The sequence below is a fragment of the Colossoma macropomum genome, unplaced genomic scaffold (genome assembly GCF_904425465.1).
Source record: "Colossoma macropomum unplaced genomic scaffold, Colossoma_macropomum, whole genome shotgun sequence".
Taxonomy (NCBI): Eukaryota; Metazoa; Chordata; class Actinopteri; order Characiformes; family Serrasalmidae; genus Colossoma; species Colossoma macropomum.
In genome coordinates, this window is record NW_023494790.1 from 8,039,501 (window position 1) to 8,056,721 (window position 17,221).

A 17,221-nucleotide genomic window follows, 5' to 3' on the forward strand; every position below is an offset into this window, starting at 1 on the left:
CCTGGCTGCGCGCCTATGAACCCGCACCGGTCTATGAATTACATTTGTTTTTTTCTGTCTTGAGTTGGCGCTGTCATGAAAGTGTGCTATATAATTAGAACTTATTATTATTATTATTATTATTATTATTATTTATTTATGTATTTTATTTTATTTACTTTTTTTATTACTAAATGAATCTGATAACGGACGAGTTCGCTGTACTTGAACGTAGAACAAAATCTCGTGAGAGTTTCGTGTCTAACGTTTTTCTCTGAACCCCGGAAGCTCTTGTTGTCGGAGGTGAACATGGCGGCGTACAGCGTGTGAAGGGGACACGGCGGTAGCCGGTCAGCTGCGCGAAGAACATGTATAAAACACCCTGTAGCAGAGTGGCCGGTGGGTGGACTTATCCTCCCCGTGATCGTATTTATACATGAGCGGATATCAGGATGTGTCTGCGCGCGTGAATCCTTACAGAGCGAGGTTACCCTCCACGGCGAGCCAGTTAGCTTAGCCTCATTTCAGACGCAGCTAGCTGAGAGGCTAATGGGCTAACAGTGACCTCAACGAGAGAAACAGTGACAGATTATTATCACAACATTAATCACATTAGAAGCGAGCGGTTCTGTTCTGCTCGGCCCTGGTTTGAGTTTGCGCGGCGCTGGACTGAGACGAGGCTGAAACCAGCCTCTTATCCGAATTTTCCCGTTCCACCTTAAATGGTGCAGCGGTTATTACTATAACGCCTTAGGCGCCAGAATGAAACTGCTGCTCCGTTTAAGGTGGAACGGGAAAATTCGGATGAGAAGCTGAACAGCTTCGTTGTGCTGAGCGCCTTCAGCCCTTCACGGCTGGCTTTTAGAGATGTGTGTGTGGCTGTGACCGGTGTGTTTGTTTGCTTCATGTTTACTCCGGGACTCTTGACTGTAGTTGTTTGTAACAGTTGGGGCTGAACAATTAGAGTGAATTATCTTATTGATATTTTTCTGACTAATTTCGCGGCTGTGATTTAAGTTGCAATTATTTTCTATGAATTAAGGTTCAGGCCTGTTTTTTTTGCCAAGAAGATCAGAGTGTTCACTTTTTTCAGGCTTCACCCCTGAATGTTGTGTGACAAACGTCCAGTAAGTTGTGGTTGTGATGTCACGTGTTTGTTTGGAGGTTTGGTTGTCTCTGATTGGTTTAACTTATCTACAGGCGGTTCACAAGTTTCGTGTTATGAACGTAAGAATGTTTGATAATGTAGGCTACAATTTCCAAAAAAAGCAGTTCTTGCAGTTTGAAAATTGTGCTCTCTTAAATTGAAAATGATTAATCTTCCAGTAGCAGTCCAGCAGTTTTACTTTTCAGTTTTTTTTCTGTGTAATAACGCTAATACACGCACAGTGACTGCTAGCCCAGAGTTTCCCAGCTATGGTCCTGTAGTGAACCTGAACTTCACAGTTTAATGATTTTCTGCTCTTAAGGCCTGATTCAGCTTGAGGATCAGTGGAAACGCAGGTGTAGATCCAGGAAACACTGGTCTAAATATTTTGCACTGACAGTGCAGCGTCATTGTTTTTTTTTGTTTTTTTTTTAGCTAGTCTTTGAGAAGCATAACAGTATTTTTTAAGTTTTTTTTATAAGTTGTTATAATACATGTTACTGTGCTTTTTTTTTTTACATTTATGTTTTTAGCCTATGCAGATGTTCTTTGCCTTGTAACTGTGTTTACATGGACACCACTAGTTGAGTATTAAGATACAGTGTATGTCCAAACACCCTTTGTAATTAGTGAATTTAGCCACTTTAAGATGCACTCATTGCTGAGACAGGCTTTCAGTTGCACGCACAGCTTGTGAAACCTTCATAGAAAAGCATTGTCAGTGGTATGAGACCTCTGGAGCAGCAGCACATGAGCTCATAGGTCACCATACCCAATGTGAAATTTTGGCTAGAAGGGTATAAAGCCCCCCCAGCCCTGGGTTGTGGTGCAGTGGAATTGAGTTCTCTGACATGATGGCGCTCCATCCAGTACTTTCAGGGTTAGTTGGAGTGGCTTTTGTGATCCATCCAGCATCAGTATCTGGTGTCACTATTGCTGGCTCTATGCAATCAAATCCAAACCTTGAAGAGTGAAACCTGTTACTGCAGTGGGGCAAAAGCCCTATTAATACCTTAGGTTTCAGAAGACACGGATGAGCAGGTCTCTACTAGGGCTGGGCGATATCTAAAAATAATTAGCATGATATTTTCTAGTTAAAAAATCGAGTTTATCGCTAAAAATTGGGACACTTTATCTGTACAGAAAATACTGCACACAGGTCGTAGACAAGGCTCAGAGGAACTTTCTCTTCAGGTTAGAGTTAACTTAGCTGCTCTGCACTAACTGCCATTTTAGCTCGAATTATTTTTATTATTATTTTTTTTTGTACCTGCAGCAAGTCACTTTAACGCGAGCTAAAGTACCAAAGCATGTCAGCTTTTATTTTAGCTTCCATTCACGTTAAGTAATTTAAGGGGACGTGTGTAAATTGTGCTCGTTAAGAGAGTGTTTTTCAGTGTAATTGTCCATTGCCAGAGACCTAAACCATATCTAATTACTAAATGTAACGTCGTGCTCAGTTGTGTTGTGATATGTTAGAGCAAATGTGCATTTGTTCTGTTACACGTCTGCAGGTTTGGTTGGTGCCAGTGTGAATCAGAAGTTGTTAGTAAGCACACCAAGAAATCACTTCTGTGTAAGGAGTCTTATCCAGCTTTGCAGGAGTGAACCAGCGCAATGGATCACATTCCAGCACCTGAACTTCCTCAAGCGGCAGGTGAGATTTTTTACCAGAGGTGTCAGACCTGTGGCGAGTCTCCTGTTGTTTTAAGCAAAAAATCAATAATATCTTGAAGGTGGTTAATGTGGTTGAGTGAGTATTTGAGCTCTTTCTCTGGTAGTGAAATAGATTACAGCACTACAGTGCTTGAGAAGGCTGTGCTTTGCTTTTAATAAAGATATTGTGAATAACTTAAGCCTACCCAACAGAACTATTATAAAAAACCTTAATTAAGATTAACCTCAATCGTCAATTCAGTGGTCCTGTTTCTTAGTGTTCTCATTTTTAGTGTTTTTTCCTTTGAGGTCCACTTAGGGCTTTTATTTGGTTTTATTTACCAAAAACAGTCATACATTATTTTTCCATAATTCAATATTCCAACCTCTGTTCATCCCTTAGAATTTCTTATCCCTTAGAATGTTTCTGCCTTTAAGACATAAATGTTCTCCATTTCTCCATTTTTGTCATGTTTCAGTTTTTGACAGTGTGAAAATGCCTATTGTGCTTTACATTGTGTGTAAATTTTGTGATGAATGGACCAAAAGAAACGGCCCAAAATGACTTGGAAACATGTCTGCTTCCATTGACTTACATTAAAAGAATAGTAGTTTTTTCCTTTTCCTGTAAAGCTATCATTTTAGACATACGAAGTTTTCTTCCGACAACAGCGATATGATGTATACGTAAATGAGCTATGTTCCGATTGGCTGCCATGTACTATGCCTTATTGAAAAAGCGGACTGGGCTGAAACACTCCTTATAACTTTATTGTGAACGGGTGGAACTAAACCGCTGTGGGCTGAATGAGAAAGTCAGGAAGATTTTGTTTTCCCGTGATAATGGACCCTTAAAGCGGAGTTTAATTAAGCATATCCTGTGGTTCACTGAATAAATAGCCCATGAGGTCATTACTTACCTTGCTGGCTGAAGGCCCAGAGCTGTCTAAGTCTTTATTGATAATCTTGCTCTGAGAATGCTGCAGCATCTTACTCTCTTCTGGCTCGACCTGTCAAAGCATCATACAGATACACCTGTATAGTCTAGAAGTGTGTTGTAGCCTTTATAAGGCGTGTTATGCTGCTATATTGCCGCTATTTCCTCTCTCTTTTAGTATGTCACAAAGAACATTGGTGGTCTAAGTCAGAGAGCCAGGCCTAAGCAAGAGCCTGTAACCTCCATGCTGGACGACAGAGATGACTCGATCGTCCAAATTCAGCAGATCCCAGCAATAAAGACCCAGCCTGGTGTGGTGGTACCTGGCAGCGAGGCCTCCAGTCTGCAGGACGAACCGGAGGCGGCCAGACAGGCCCATCTGGAAGCCCGGCAATGGAAGGAACTGAGAGTGGAGTACTCAGATTTACCAGGGGTCTATGCTCGTCTCTCCAAGATTAAACTCACAGGTATGGTGAGATTTAATGCAGACTTAGGGTTTGTTTGTACTTGTAGCTTGGTTCCTTTGGTCTGGACCAAAGCAGAAAATAATACATTGTTGCATTTTAATTCTGGTTCGCTTAACATTCACACTGACATTTTTAACATCAAATCAAAAGATGTAAATAAGTCCTACGATTAAAAGGTCACAACTGATTGGGCAGATATTATGACGTACATTAACTGTGATAATGTCCATCAAACTTTTTTGAATCATTCTGTTGTGTCTGAGCTTGTTGGTTTTATTTGTCTTGTTTTATGTCTTGTGATACTGGAGCAATAAGCCACTAGACTCCCGGCGTTACTGTGGTTTTGCATGACGCAAAGGTGGATGAAATCCCTGTGATAAGAACCTCGGGTGGCTAACTGCTTTTACAAAACGAAGAAATCTTGGCAACTTAATATACAATATAATTTATATGTGCAGGCGGATGTGTATATCAGATATTTTGTAATGACTTCAAACGTGTCTCAGCCTCGTTTTAAAACTGAAACTATCTGTTCTGTAATTGCCGGACCAGAGCTTACGAACAGATGATAAAATACATTCACGTGTCAAAAACAGCATCATATACTCACCTTTTCCACGTACCGAACAAGATATGCAAATAGGAGACAACGTGCATTCTGTCATTGGTTAGTTGTATTGCATTCACATATCAAACGAGCCTCTTATTTGGTGTGCATCAGAAATTGCATGGCAGTGTTCTCACTTGATCTTACAAGCTGCATTTATAGAGCAGTTGCACTAGGGTTCAATCATCTCTACCTTAATTAGAGTAGAAACCTATTGACTGTGAGAAACTGTCATGCTTGAGAGGTGGTACTGCATACTGCTTCATGTTTAAACCATACAGTAGTGTCTGCTGGTCAGCTATATGAGACAGCAAGATAAAATGGCAGATGGGTTCTTGAAATAGCCCTTCCTTTCTCTCTCCTTGGATGAGGCAGACAGGTTTGGTAATTTAATAGAAATGGCTGCACAGTATATGAAGAAGTATCTCTCGCTATCAGTGCTGTGCATATACTTGAAAGTCTCAGATGTTCTTGGTAAGTGTTCATTGGATTCTGACAAATTTCAGAATCTGCACAATGAGTCATGCATAAACATACTGTGTGATTTTGGTGCAGGAGTAGCAGCAGCAGCATGATTGTACCTAGCTGGCTTACATTACTTGTAAAAAATGGCTTAACATTAAAGAGATGATCATTTTCAGTTGCTGGTGGTGTATTTAGAACAAAAATCTACCCATTTCAATCTTAACTGATTCCATTTGTGTGTACATATTAGGAACTAACAGCTATTTTAATTATATAAAAAACAAAAAACAAAAAAAAAAACACTTGGTACTGAATTTAATCATCAGTTAGCTGTCTTGATTGCTTTCCCCATCTTCATCACCTGGCTGAAAGAGGAAAACACAGATGGCATAGAAAACAGTACAGGGTTATGCATGAGAAATATGGGTACACATCACATCACAAAGCTCAGCATGATGAGTAACTGCTAAAACTGTACTGTAGACAAAAGTTTAAAACTAGCCAGTTGATGTCAGTTATTCAGCTAACTCACTTCTAGTTTGGCAGATGTGATGAACTATGTTAGATGAAGGGATGAGAAACTTTTAGTTTCAACTGCACAGCTAAGTATTGCTTATTTGTTATCAGAATTTGTGGCATTGTAATCTGTCAGTCATTAAGTCTTCTTTTTATTTAATTTTAGTTCATTTTCATCTCTTTTCTCTTCAGCGCTTGTAGTGACAACAGCAGCAGCAGGATACGCCATGGCTCCGGTGCCCTTTGACCCTGTCACCTTTGTGTTGGCCTCAGTTGGAACAGGCCTTTCCTCCTGTATGGCTAACTCCATTAACCAGGTCAGTCACCTCAGTAACCTACCATTTAAATCCCGGCACTTGATCTGACCTCGCAGCCGCTACGACCATGTGACACTGAGCCAAGCAAGATGAGATCTGTTTGCACAATGATTCTGTGAGATTGTGATTCTTTAGGAAACGATTTAGTGCATCATCAAATCGATTCATTTCATTTTGGTCCTGGTACGTTTGCGTTTATGACACTGGACAGACGCCTTGATCGAGCAATTTGCAATTTTAATCAGGCTACAGAGAGAGTGTAGCATTAGTACACTCTTCTTTGTATATCCTGGTGTGCTTGGGTGCGGGTCTGCCATGTGGAGGGCAGCGGACGTTGTTTGGTTTCAATTGAAAATAGCCCAAGTTGAGCACATAATTTATTGAATTCTTTAATTATAGTTTATTCTCACATAGCAAAATTGTTGCAATTGAAACACCATTTTTTATTGAATATAGGTTAAGAAAACACTAAATGATCACAGATGAAGTAATGTAAGGCTGTAGTCTTACCTTTTTAGGTGACAGCACTGGTGTTGCACAGAAATTTAGCATGATGCAAAGGAAGACATTTAAAAAACGTGGCATATTCATAAATAGCCGAGGGGGATCAGTATCGTTTCTTGGCAGAGAAGAAGCATAATTGAGGCTGTCACAGATGAAGAACATCAGCTTAGCTTTTATACTGATAAAAGCCACGCTATCTCTGGCTTCTCAGTCACATCTTTTAAAGAGCCCATATTGTACATTTATCTTTTATCATTAACTTCTATTTTTCTCCCTAGAAGTCATTTGTTCCCCATATCAGTCATAATTAAATTTAACATGACAGTCGTCCAACCGTTTCCATCTCTCTTTATCCTTTAGAAATAAACAGACTGTTTTGTTACTGTGCCTCTAAGACTTACATATGTAAATAATCTTTGATACAGTCATAACACATCTATCTGTAAGGAAATGTATTTGAAAGATGAGATAATGTTTTTAATCCATTACATTTACCGCTTGTCAAAAGTTTGTAGACACCTTTTCTGAGTGTTTCTGAGTAATGCTAGTAATGTTCTGTTTGGCTGCTCTGTACTGTGCGTCACTCAAAAAGTAGTCCGAGCTAAAACTCTTTACTTCATACTGAATGGGCGGAGCTAAACTGCTGTAGGCTGAATACACAGCTATATGTAAAGGCATACTTTGTTGTGACATCACAGAAACAGTGAATTCAGAATGGGCTGTTTTTCCAGCTTAGTTTCCGTGGGAAGCCTGTGTACACTGGGGAGTGAATGGTACATTTTGAAATGGCTATAACAAACTCTTCTTTCAAGAAAGTTAGAAAAATTCACTTTTCCCTTGGTAGGGGCCCTTTAACAAGGTGTCCTCGCATATTGAAGAAGCAAAGTGTAGTATAACACTCGCAGACATGAGCAAAACTTTCGCGTTTTACTGTTCTGTTAAAACAAAAAAGCACTTTTCCACTGAGTATTTGGTCTCTGTGTGTTTTCTCCATGTTCCGGTGATGAAACATAACAAATACCTGAATAGTGATGACTGGAACGGTTGAGCGAGTACTTGTGTGCCCCAGCACATCCCTAATTTTTACATCAACAGTGAAGGCTCTAGTGAGGCAGGCAGTGGTCTGGCCTGTGAATGCAGACTGGCTCTGAGTGGTGGATTACCACAGAACCGTCTGCCCTGTGGTGTTAGCATTGTCTGGCAAAAGTCAGTTGTTTAGATTTGGAGGCTGTGTATACCATGTGTAATTACAGATTATTACTCAGCATGTTTTTTTTAAAAAAGCAGTTGTTATCGTCTCTCCTGCACTCAACCTCAACCCCACTGAAGGACTCCAGCTGCAGTAACGAGCCTTTGGCAGCACACTGATTTTTGGTATTGTTTTGGTCGTTTGCAGCGAGATGGATGAAGCCTCGTTTCAGCTTCTGGCACGACTTCAGTGAATTCTGCAATGCCCAATAGAGTTTCATTGCGCATTACACAAACATGAACACAAGCACTCAATGTGGTCTCTCATGGTGCACTTTGAGATGTGGAGAAAAAGGCAGTCTATTCTGCTTCTCGTTTGGCTCTTTTGCATTGCTCTCCTGCTGTGTATCTCAGAAATGCTTTCGGGGGTGATCGGGGTTGCATTAGCAGCCGGCTGGCCGTGCTGCTTTGATTGTTTTTCCTGCTGAAAGTTTTAGCCACGCTAAAAAATAAATGTAGACCATAAAGCAACTCATCCAGTTGCTCAGCAATCAGGCTGATTCCTTAGCGCAGCGATCGCTGACGTTCCGTGCAGGAATGTTGTCTGTGCCTTCCGAAATCACCGAAATCTTCCGAATCCCCTCAGCCCCGGCCTGAACCCCATTAAGGCACAGACGTGGCCTGTAATTTGGAGGCCGTGATTACGCCGCCACATTCTGCCCTCAGGGCCGGCAGGCGGCTCACCTCGGTTGCACTGAGAGGTTCCGCCGTACCCTGCCTCTCTTGTCCTCAGCCTTAGTGGCGTTCCAACAATGCCACCGCAACGGCTTATTAGAAGTGCAACTGATCATTTTGTGTGGTGTTGACGCGGATGTCATGAGACAGTCATAACACGTCTATGAGGAAATGTATGTGAAGGAATGAATGCTGAAGGAAAGCTTAGTGGGGCTAAAATTCGCATTGATGGCCGATGATAAGCTTATAGGTTATAAGATAACGATAAGTTTTTAATCCATTACATTTACTGCCCATCAAAAGTTTGAGGGCACCATTTCTGAGTAGTGCTTGCTTTTCACTGTTGATAGATTAAGAAAAAAAATAATAATTTCAAACTATTGTCATACAGTATGCATCAGTATTTAAGTTTTTGTGTAGTTTGGTAAGTTGGTATGGACAAAAAACTAGCATTGCCACATTTTAAAAACACTTTTTCATTCAGTGCCACATGCTACACTGCAATAAATCCAATTAAACATATCTAATTGTGCTCTTTTTATAATGAAGCGTGCAGATGTTCAGTTTTATTTATAAATAGATGTCCACAGTACTCTCAGAAAATCTGTCACAAAATGTATTGTAATTTATCAAACCACGCAAAGAGTTTTAGTACCAAAAATGTTCTTTGACTTAACGATAGCAGGACCCTTTTTGGTGCTATTTAACTCCATCCATCCATCCGTCCATCCATCCATCCATCCATCTCTTTCCTTTCTTCCTATAAAAAAGTTTTTTTTTTTTTTAAAGAACCATATAAAGTACAAACTCAAATCTGAAAGACAATCTCCAAGTAGAGCTGTTTGATATTTAAGGCTGGAGCAAATATTTGATAAATTTTTGATAAATTCAAAAACTGTTCATTGTAAACTGAACCTTTTTTTTATTTTTTTTTATAAAGATTCTTTAAACAACCATATACAGTAGTTTTTCCATCATAGAGAAGAATCACTCAACCCTACAAAGAACCATTAAAGCATGTTTCTTTGAGTGTTCATGGCTCTTTCAATTTATTAAAGAATCCTTAATCCGGAAGATGTTTAAAAATGTTTTTAGAGGGCAATTATGGTTACATAAAAGCCATCTCTTTCTACCACATGCAGCCCCCACATTAAACTAACAGGTATGAAAATATGTCTCCAGTATGACAGAAATCTGAGAAGCAGCGACTTCTTGTTTAGCTGTTAGTACTGAAACGTCTCTTCTATCCTAGAGCAGGTAAGGTGCTGGACGTCATCCTTCTGTCTACCCAGGGCCTTGATAGGGATCAACACATGACGTAGTTTTTACAGTGCTTTATTCTTTCAGCGCTGTTGAATTCAGCCAAGCAAGGCCTCAGGGCTTGGGGTTAAAGTAAATTCAAATGAAGAGTACAGTTGGAAAGGTTGTTCCTGCTTGAAATGTAGCCAGCACCTCAGGGAATGGATTGAAAAGCGCCGTTTGTTAGACTTGCAAAGCTCGTGGTATGACACACTGAGACTAAACGGCTTCTATTTAGCTAATTAATTTGGCAGAGAGAAGGAAGTACATGAAAGTAATACAGATCGTATGAGTTCACATCTGTAATCTACTTTGATTTTCCTTTCTCAAACTAAACCCATATTGGTGTTTTGACATTGGCTTGGCTTTCATTAGAGTTCGGCAGCCGTTTCTTTTTTTTTTTCCTCTTACATCATAGGAGTTTATTGGAGAGCATTTCAGCAATGCAGCATGTGAACTTGAACCATCTGTTTTGTTTATCAACAGTATTTGCACACTCAGCGCTAAAAACACCTGTCCTGGGTGTTAAGTGTGACTGCAGCCATGAATCTAAAGCCATGTCTGAAAGACACCTGGCTTTTCATGCAGTCAAGTAAAATCTGGACGTGATCTGATCACCAAAAACTCATGTTAATGCAAAGGATGAACAGCTATAGGAAAGCCCCATGGAACCCTGTAGGCTTTAAGCACTGATCTTAATTGCAAGTACACAAAATAAGCAGAAGCTGGCAGAGAGAATGTAATCTGTAAGGTCTGAAGAGAGCGAAAAACCTCCATCGTCATAAAGATCACCACAAACATTAATACCCCTAGAAAACCAACAGGGTTGAGTAAAAGGTTGTGCACCTCTTAAGAGGTTGTAATTAAGATATGTAGAATTTTGAAACAACTTGTGCAAATTGAACCTATAAAAAGAAAATAAAAAATTAAAGCAAACATTGACAGAGCAAAGAGAGTGCTCTCAGTTTACACTATTAGAGCTGGACACTAAAAGTGAAACAGGATAAATGGACCTGTTGTTGCCGTTTGATGTCTTCTCTTTGAAGGGAGAGAACAGAGCAAGAGCAGTGGGGGGGTGTCGCAGTCTTTGCTCTACCAGTCATTTGTCCTATAGAGCGATGCATTACCCCCACTGTTATTTATTTATGTTTTATAAATGATAGTTTACATGTAAAGTCGCTGGGAGTCTGGGCTGCAGGCTGCAGCACCCAGAAGTAACCGTAGTGGATCTTGTTTTTCGAAGCGTTCAATTTGGTATGCTTTATTCTGTGTGGATGGCCTTCTCCAGGCTACTGGAGACTAATAGGCTGTCCGTGGCCTTTGAAGACATTTAATCTAGGCGTATAGGCCCAGGCTATGGAGATGGCTTTCTTGTGGCTGGCAGTTGGCATTTGCAGCAAAACTTCACTCCACACGTGGCAGACTAGAAAGAGACCTTGTCTTTTCCTCTGTCTCACTTCCTGTTCAAAACACTGCTTTGGTTACTGGCCCATGCGTACCATACTTAACAATTTAAACGCAACCATAGGGAGCCTTTCTAGCATGAGAGTCTCCCTCTCAGGATTCATTCGTGGCCCTGTTTTCTTTCATTAACAGATTAAAGGCATGGAAAATCAATCATTTAGGTAATTTAATTTTTTAAAAACGTTACTTTCTTCTGGTGGCAGCAATTGCATATTGTGGTGGAGAATTTTTTATTATTTATTAATTTAATTATTTTTTTAAGTGAAGCAGGATATAATGGTTTCTGTGGCTGGGTGGACTGTTTCATAGACAGTGGTGGAGTTCGAGTTTTATGCTGGAGTACAAATATGAATACATGCCGAGACTATTGACATTTAAAATATATATATATATATATATATATATATATATATATACACACACACACATATGATATAAAATTTAATTATATTGGTATTAAATGTTAAAAGAACAGTGCAATATGTCTTTATATTAAATAACGTGTGTGTGTGTGTGTGTGTGTGTATATATGAATGTATGATATAGTAAATTTAATATAAAGACATAATGCACTGTTCTTTTAATATTCAATATAAATATCATTACATTTTACATTTGACGTTTGCCAAATAAACCTGTTACAGAATGTAAATGCAATTAATTCAACTATGTAATGATTATGATATTACGTGATTACATTTCAGGAGACCACATTTTTTAAACTTTGTTCATCTATTTTTAATTTTTTACATTTTTTTTCCACTTATGTTTTTGTTTTTGCATGCCATAAAGAGTCATCATTCATTTTTACATAGTCACATAATTTTCTAACCTCTCTTTATCCCTTACAATTAAAGAGGCTGGTGCTGTTGATGTTCGTTTAAGACTGATCTATGTAAATAAGCTCCACTTTGATTGTCTGCCCTGTATCGTGCCTCATTCAAAAAGCAGTCCAACTGTAAGCTTATATAACATTCCTTCTAACTGTAGTAAGATTGGGTGGGACTACACTGCTGTACGCTGAATGGGCAGGTATATGTAAATGGTTTGTTTTCTGTGATGTCACAAATATAGTGAATTCAGAGTGGGCTGTTTTGGCAGCTTAGTTTTCCGTATATGGACTGACCGATACATACACTTTTGAGTAACCGGTATATTTTGACACTTCAACAGTATTTATGTTCTACATCAAACTCCTATTTTTAAAATGTGAGAAACCTTTTTCCAAGATATGGGCCCTTTACTGCAAATAGAAAAATAACAGTAACTTTGGACTTGAAAGGGTTAAAGCTTTACCTAGTTCAAGATGAAAAGGACGTCCCAGTCTCCACTGCAGACTAGTTTTAAGTTTTAAACCTGCTTACAGTGCAGTCTGCGTGATGCTAAGAGTTGTTTTCGTTTCTCTTTGTTTTGGCTAAGAGTGCAATTTTCTTTTGCCATAATTACACACACAGAGACACGCTGCTTGCTGAGTGACACCCAGTCACCTGCTGCGGGGTCGCCGTAGTGACTCTTTGATCTTCACCGCACATCCAAGCTGCTCACCTAGACACACCTTTACCTGGGTGTAGGCTGAACTATCTCTGCACTCCATTCCGTGTTCAGTTTCCGCAAAAATCCGAAGAGGAAAATAAAAGAAGAGGCGGAGAGAGACAAGCTCAGATGTGGTGCCAGCTCGTCTTCTTAACCTTCTTTCTTCTTTGAAAGCCTCAGCCTGGGCTTCAGTGCGGTTTGGTGTGATCAAAGACGTCGCTGTTCATTCTAGGAGCGCTACAAACGTTAGACAAATCAAAGCAAAGATGGACCATGCTAAACGTCTCTTACTTCACATTCCACATCACCGTTTGAGCTGCTAATTTTTTAGTCTTAGGAGTGTGTTTGTGTGCAGTGTTTGTTTATGGTGTGACTCTGAAATGAATGTATATAAATAAAATTTAGTGCTGTCGATTAAGCTGTAGATGTGGCCATTCAACATGTCCTACAGTTTCATTAGAAGCAATTCTGATGTAGCAATTTGAAGTGGAGAAATACTGTTACTGTTCATGAACACTGAAGTGCTGTTTCTGTAGTAGCTCATTTGAAAGTAGGAGAAATTTTATATTTTGAATTTATTTTGAATTTTTAAAAATGCGTGCAGTATTGTTTGTGGAGTGTTGCCGTTGCCTTTTTCACGCAAAACAGACTGAAATCAGAAGTGCAGACTCTGATCCATCCATACTGAATGTGAATGTAATTCAGTATGCAATTGCAATTTAAATAATAGATAAAATGACGACTATAATTACTTTAGACCTTGAGTTAGTTTACAGGCCCTTATTGCTAAAAAAGACATTGTGACATAAGCATATGCAAATTTCACTGACAGATTTGTGATTCTTCAGTTTCATCTTTGGCAAATAACCTCATGTCTGGTCGAAATGCACATGTGTGACAGTTTAAAACCAGATTATTTCTGCAGTGTAATAATCAGTCACCATCGGTAATATCAATATAAAGAAGAAAATAAGCAATTTATCATAATTGCATATGACAATGACAGGTACCTCAGTTTGCTGTTGTCAGTGTATAATTTGTAAATGCAGTCTGGATTTTGCAGGCTTTGCGCTTTATTAGCTCATGAACTGTCAGCTGAGTATCATTTATTAATTGACAAATATTAATGGATTAGATATGCAGTCATGGCAGATTGAGAAGACCCCTATGCTGTGCTAGAATATGAAAGAAACCTGTTCCATGCATGGGTGGACTGTTTTATAGACAGTAGTGGAGTTTGAGTTTTATGCTGGAGTGCAGTGAGTGTTTATTTATATTTATATGAGCACTGATACAAACAAATGCAGAGACTATTAACGTTCAATACTAAGACACATTGCACTGTTCTGTTGCTTTAAACTACTTATGTAACAGACTACTAGTGAAACAAAACATAGAGTACCTCTGCCTGCTCCTCTACTGTAATAATACAGCCAGGTAGCCAGTGTTTTAGGAGAATAATCACACAGCCCCAACAGTTTGTCTCTTTAAAGTGAGTGTTCCTCACTTTTTTTAAATAACAGGTGTCGTATGTTGTAATTTAAAAATATTTTGTCCGTTGTCCAGTCCATAAAGTCCAGATATGGAAATTAACCTACAAAAACAGCTTGTTTTCAAACCACTGTTTTCGTGAGGACATCCAGAGACTCATAAGCTTGCTGTCTGCTTTCCTTTTGTTGGCTAGGTTTTGCAGTGTTTGCATGAATTACAGCATTTCAAACTACATATATGAGGGCAAGTTGAGGTGTATCATTTGCAAATTATGTTAATAAGGGTCTTGTGTGCAGGTGCTTCTTTCCACGCATTGACACTGTTTCAGCTGTGCTCATCTCCATTTGTTTTGATGCTGTTTGGCAGTTTCATAAATCTGATGCGTAGTAGTTTGTTCGTCATCCTGCGCACTCCAGTTTGCTGGTTTCTATGCAACGTTTGATGAATAAGGGCCATTGTGTTTACTAGTGTGGCCACTCAGTCATATCATAAACCTCATTACTCCTCACAAGTGCTCCATCATATGAGGAGTTTTGAGGTGTTGCGTGCTCTCACAGCTGATCCTGTTGAGTGTCATCTGATGAGTGACAGGTGTTCCCTCTGCCTGATAAGCCTGTTCCATCAAGGCTGCCGTGACCGCGTAGGCTGTTACAAGAATCGGTGCTAATCACAGTCGCAGTATTGCACTCATCACATTAGCGTGCAAACTTGCATTGTATCATTACCTTGGAGGGATGGCAGAAGAGACTGACGTGAGAAGCAAAGTAGAGCCTAGGCCTGCTGAGGAAGGCCACACTGCCCTGAGGGAACTGGCTGTAAGCACACAGTAATGTTGTGGTTTCTTTTTTTAAGCGTAACCCTGTTTGGAAACGGCCGAGGGTGGTGTAAGAGCCCAGAGACGCTGAACTCTGGCATGTGTTTCGGCCATCTCCCCATGCATGAGAAAGCAAGAAACAGTAGAAGTATTTGTTTGTAGAAGATTGACTTACGTTTCTCTTCATCTATTGTATATATCTGGTCACAGTAAATCACTTGGAACACTTTACGTTTTTTATAGATTCATTTGTTTAATAACGGCAGTACATCTATCTGTATTTACTGTGTTCTTCATAGTTATCAGTACTGTCTGTTTTCCCACCAGCTCCCTCCAGTGCTTGATATCTCACGGCAACTTTTAATCTCTAGAGGTCTTGTCTTTTTGCTATGCATTTAAATGTTGTTAGGTAATTTGTCACAATTACATTTACATTAGATTTACTTTCTGTTCTTGCAAGTTTGAGGTTGCTCAACTAACTCACTTGTTTCAACATCAAACTGAAGAAACCAAGTCTAAAGAACAAAAATGTGATTTCTTTTCACAAAACAAGGCTCTACTCACATCATACAGTTCAAATTCAGCTAAATTCATAATGTACTCGTCTTTTTACACCACAAAACCATCTTTTTACACCACCTGAAAATTCATGGCCAAACCCGAACTGTCGAAGCAGTTAATGTTGTCAGGCCAACTTTATTTTTAAAGCACATTTAAAAAACAAGAGCCAACCAAAGTGCTGTACAATTTGAAAGAAATGCATCAAAAATAAGTAAAAAAATATAATAGTAAATCAAATCAAATATAATGTAAACCTAATAAAATAATTACAGTATACTATGTCCCTATAAAATCTCTATCTTTAAATTTTTGTCATTTCAGAAACCGTGGCTACGGATGGCAGGGGTGTGTTCTCGGAGTTTCCTTTCTGCTATTGTTTTGCTGTATTCTGCGTATTGAACTGGATATCAGTTTATTTTGAATGATGTTAAACCTGTAATGGAGAATTTCTTGCAGTTGAAAGTGCTTTTGCTATTTAACATGAGCACTGGTCACAAATTGCTTGGCTAAGCTGTGAAGTAGTTCCACTAGGCTGGCATTTTCACTGTTTAACTGTTTGAATGCTGACCAGCACAGAGTTAAAAGGAACAGTGTTTTAGTTTTCTTTTACTTTATTAGATTAAACATATTTTTAAAGTGTTAGATTGTTGTTAGATTTTGACTGTTTCTAGGCCAATATCCTACATTTTTCTTGTATTTACATTTTAGGTTTTATGTGCATTTGCTACTGTGCCTTTAAGACTGATAAATGTAAATGAGCTCTGTTGTGATTGGCTGCCCTCTTTGTGACTCCTTCAGAAAGTAGTTGGGCCTAAACACTCTAAGATCTGTTTAAATGGACGGGGCTAAACTGCTGTAGGCTTTGTAGATGGATGTAAGTAAATGTGTTGTTTTTTGTGACATCACAGAAACCACAAATTCAAAACTGCCTGTTTTTGCAGCTTAGTTATCATGTGTGGACTGTATGGACTGGAGAGCGAACAGTGCTTTTTAAAACTTACACATTTAAAAAAAAAAAAGAAAAAGCAGAAGAAATTTGGTTTTCCATGATATGGATACTTTAATCTTTTTACCAAAAAAGTAATTCCTGTAAAACGACAGCATGCTTTTGTTGTCTCCAGTGATAACTGCGACTTCTAAGGGTTGAAGGCTAAAGAAAGAAGCCCCACACACACACCCACACACCCACACACCCACCCACACACACACACACACACACACACACCCACACCAAACATCAGGAATAACAGATGCGCACCGACTGTTTGTCTAGGACGTGTTCTGCTATTCCAGAGGTTATGTTGCGTGTCATGTCCCCTGCAGTGACTGAAGGGTTTGAGCTGTCCTTTGTGTCTGAGTGTCTGGCGGTCTCCGGTTGGTGGGCTGTGTGAAGATGGCACGCACATGCAAGCCTCCACACGCTCCTCTGAGCCAAAGCATAGCACCGCAGGTGCCCTGACCCCCTATACAGTTCACTCCTTCTCTTCACTCTCTTTCTTCTAAATATTTCTCTCTTATTTCCTCTCCTGAGGAGGCTCTGC

At 39.4% G+C, this 17,221-nt stretch overlaps 1 protein-coding gene across 1 annotated transcript in view; it reads left to right on the forward strand.

Annotated features, from left to right (window-relative positions):
* Positions 1-266: 266 nt before the first annotated feature.
* LOC118809077 (protoheme IX farnesyltransferase, mitochondrial) overlaps positions 267-17,221 on the forward strand; it is a 63,954-nt gene continuing 46,999 nt past the window's right edge. Inside the window, exons 1-4 of the mRNA XM_036572017.1 lie at positions 267-378; positions 2,641-2,783; positions 3,898-4,186; positions 5,967-6,091. Of these exons, the coding sequence (XP_036427910.1) occupies positions 348-378; positions 2,641-2,783; positions 3,898-4,186; positions 5,967-6,091 (588 nt within the window). The 5' untranslated portion in view covers positions 267-347. The remainder of the gene's footprint in view (positions 379-2,640; positions 2,784-3,897; positions 4,187-5,966; positions 6,092-17,221) is intronic.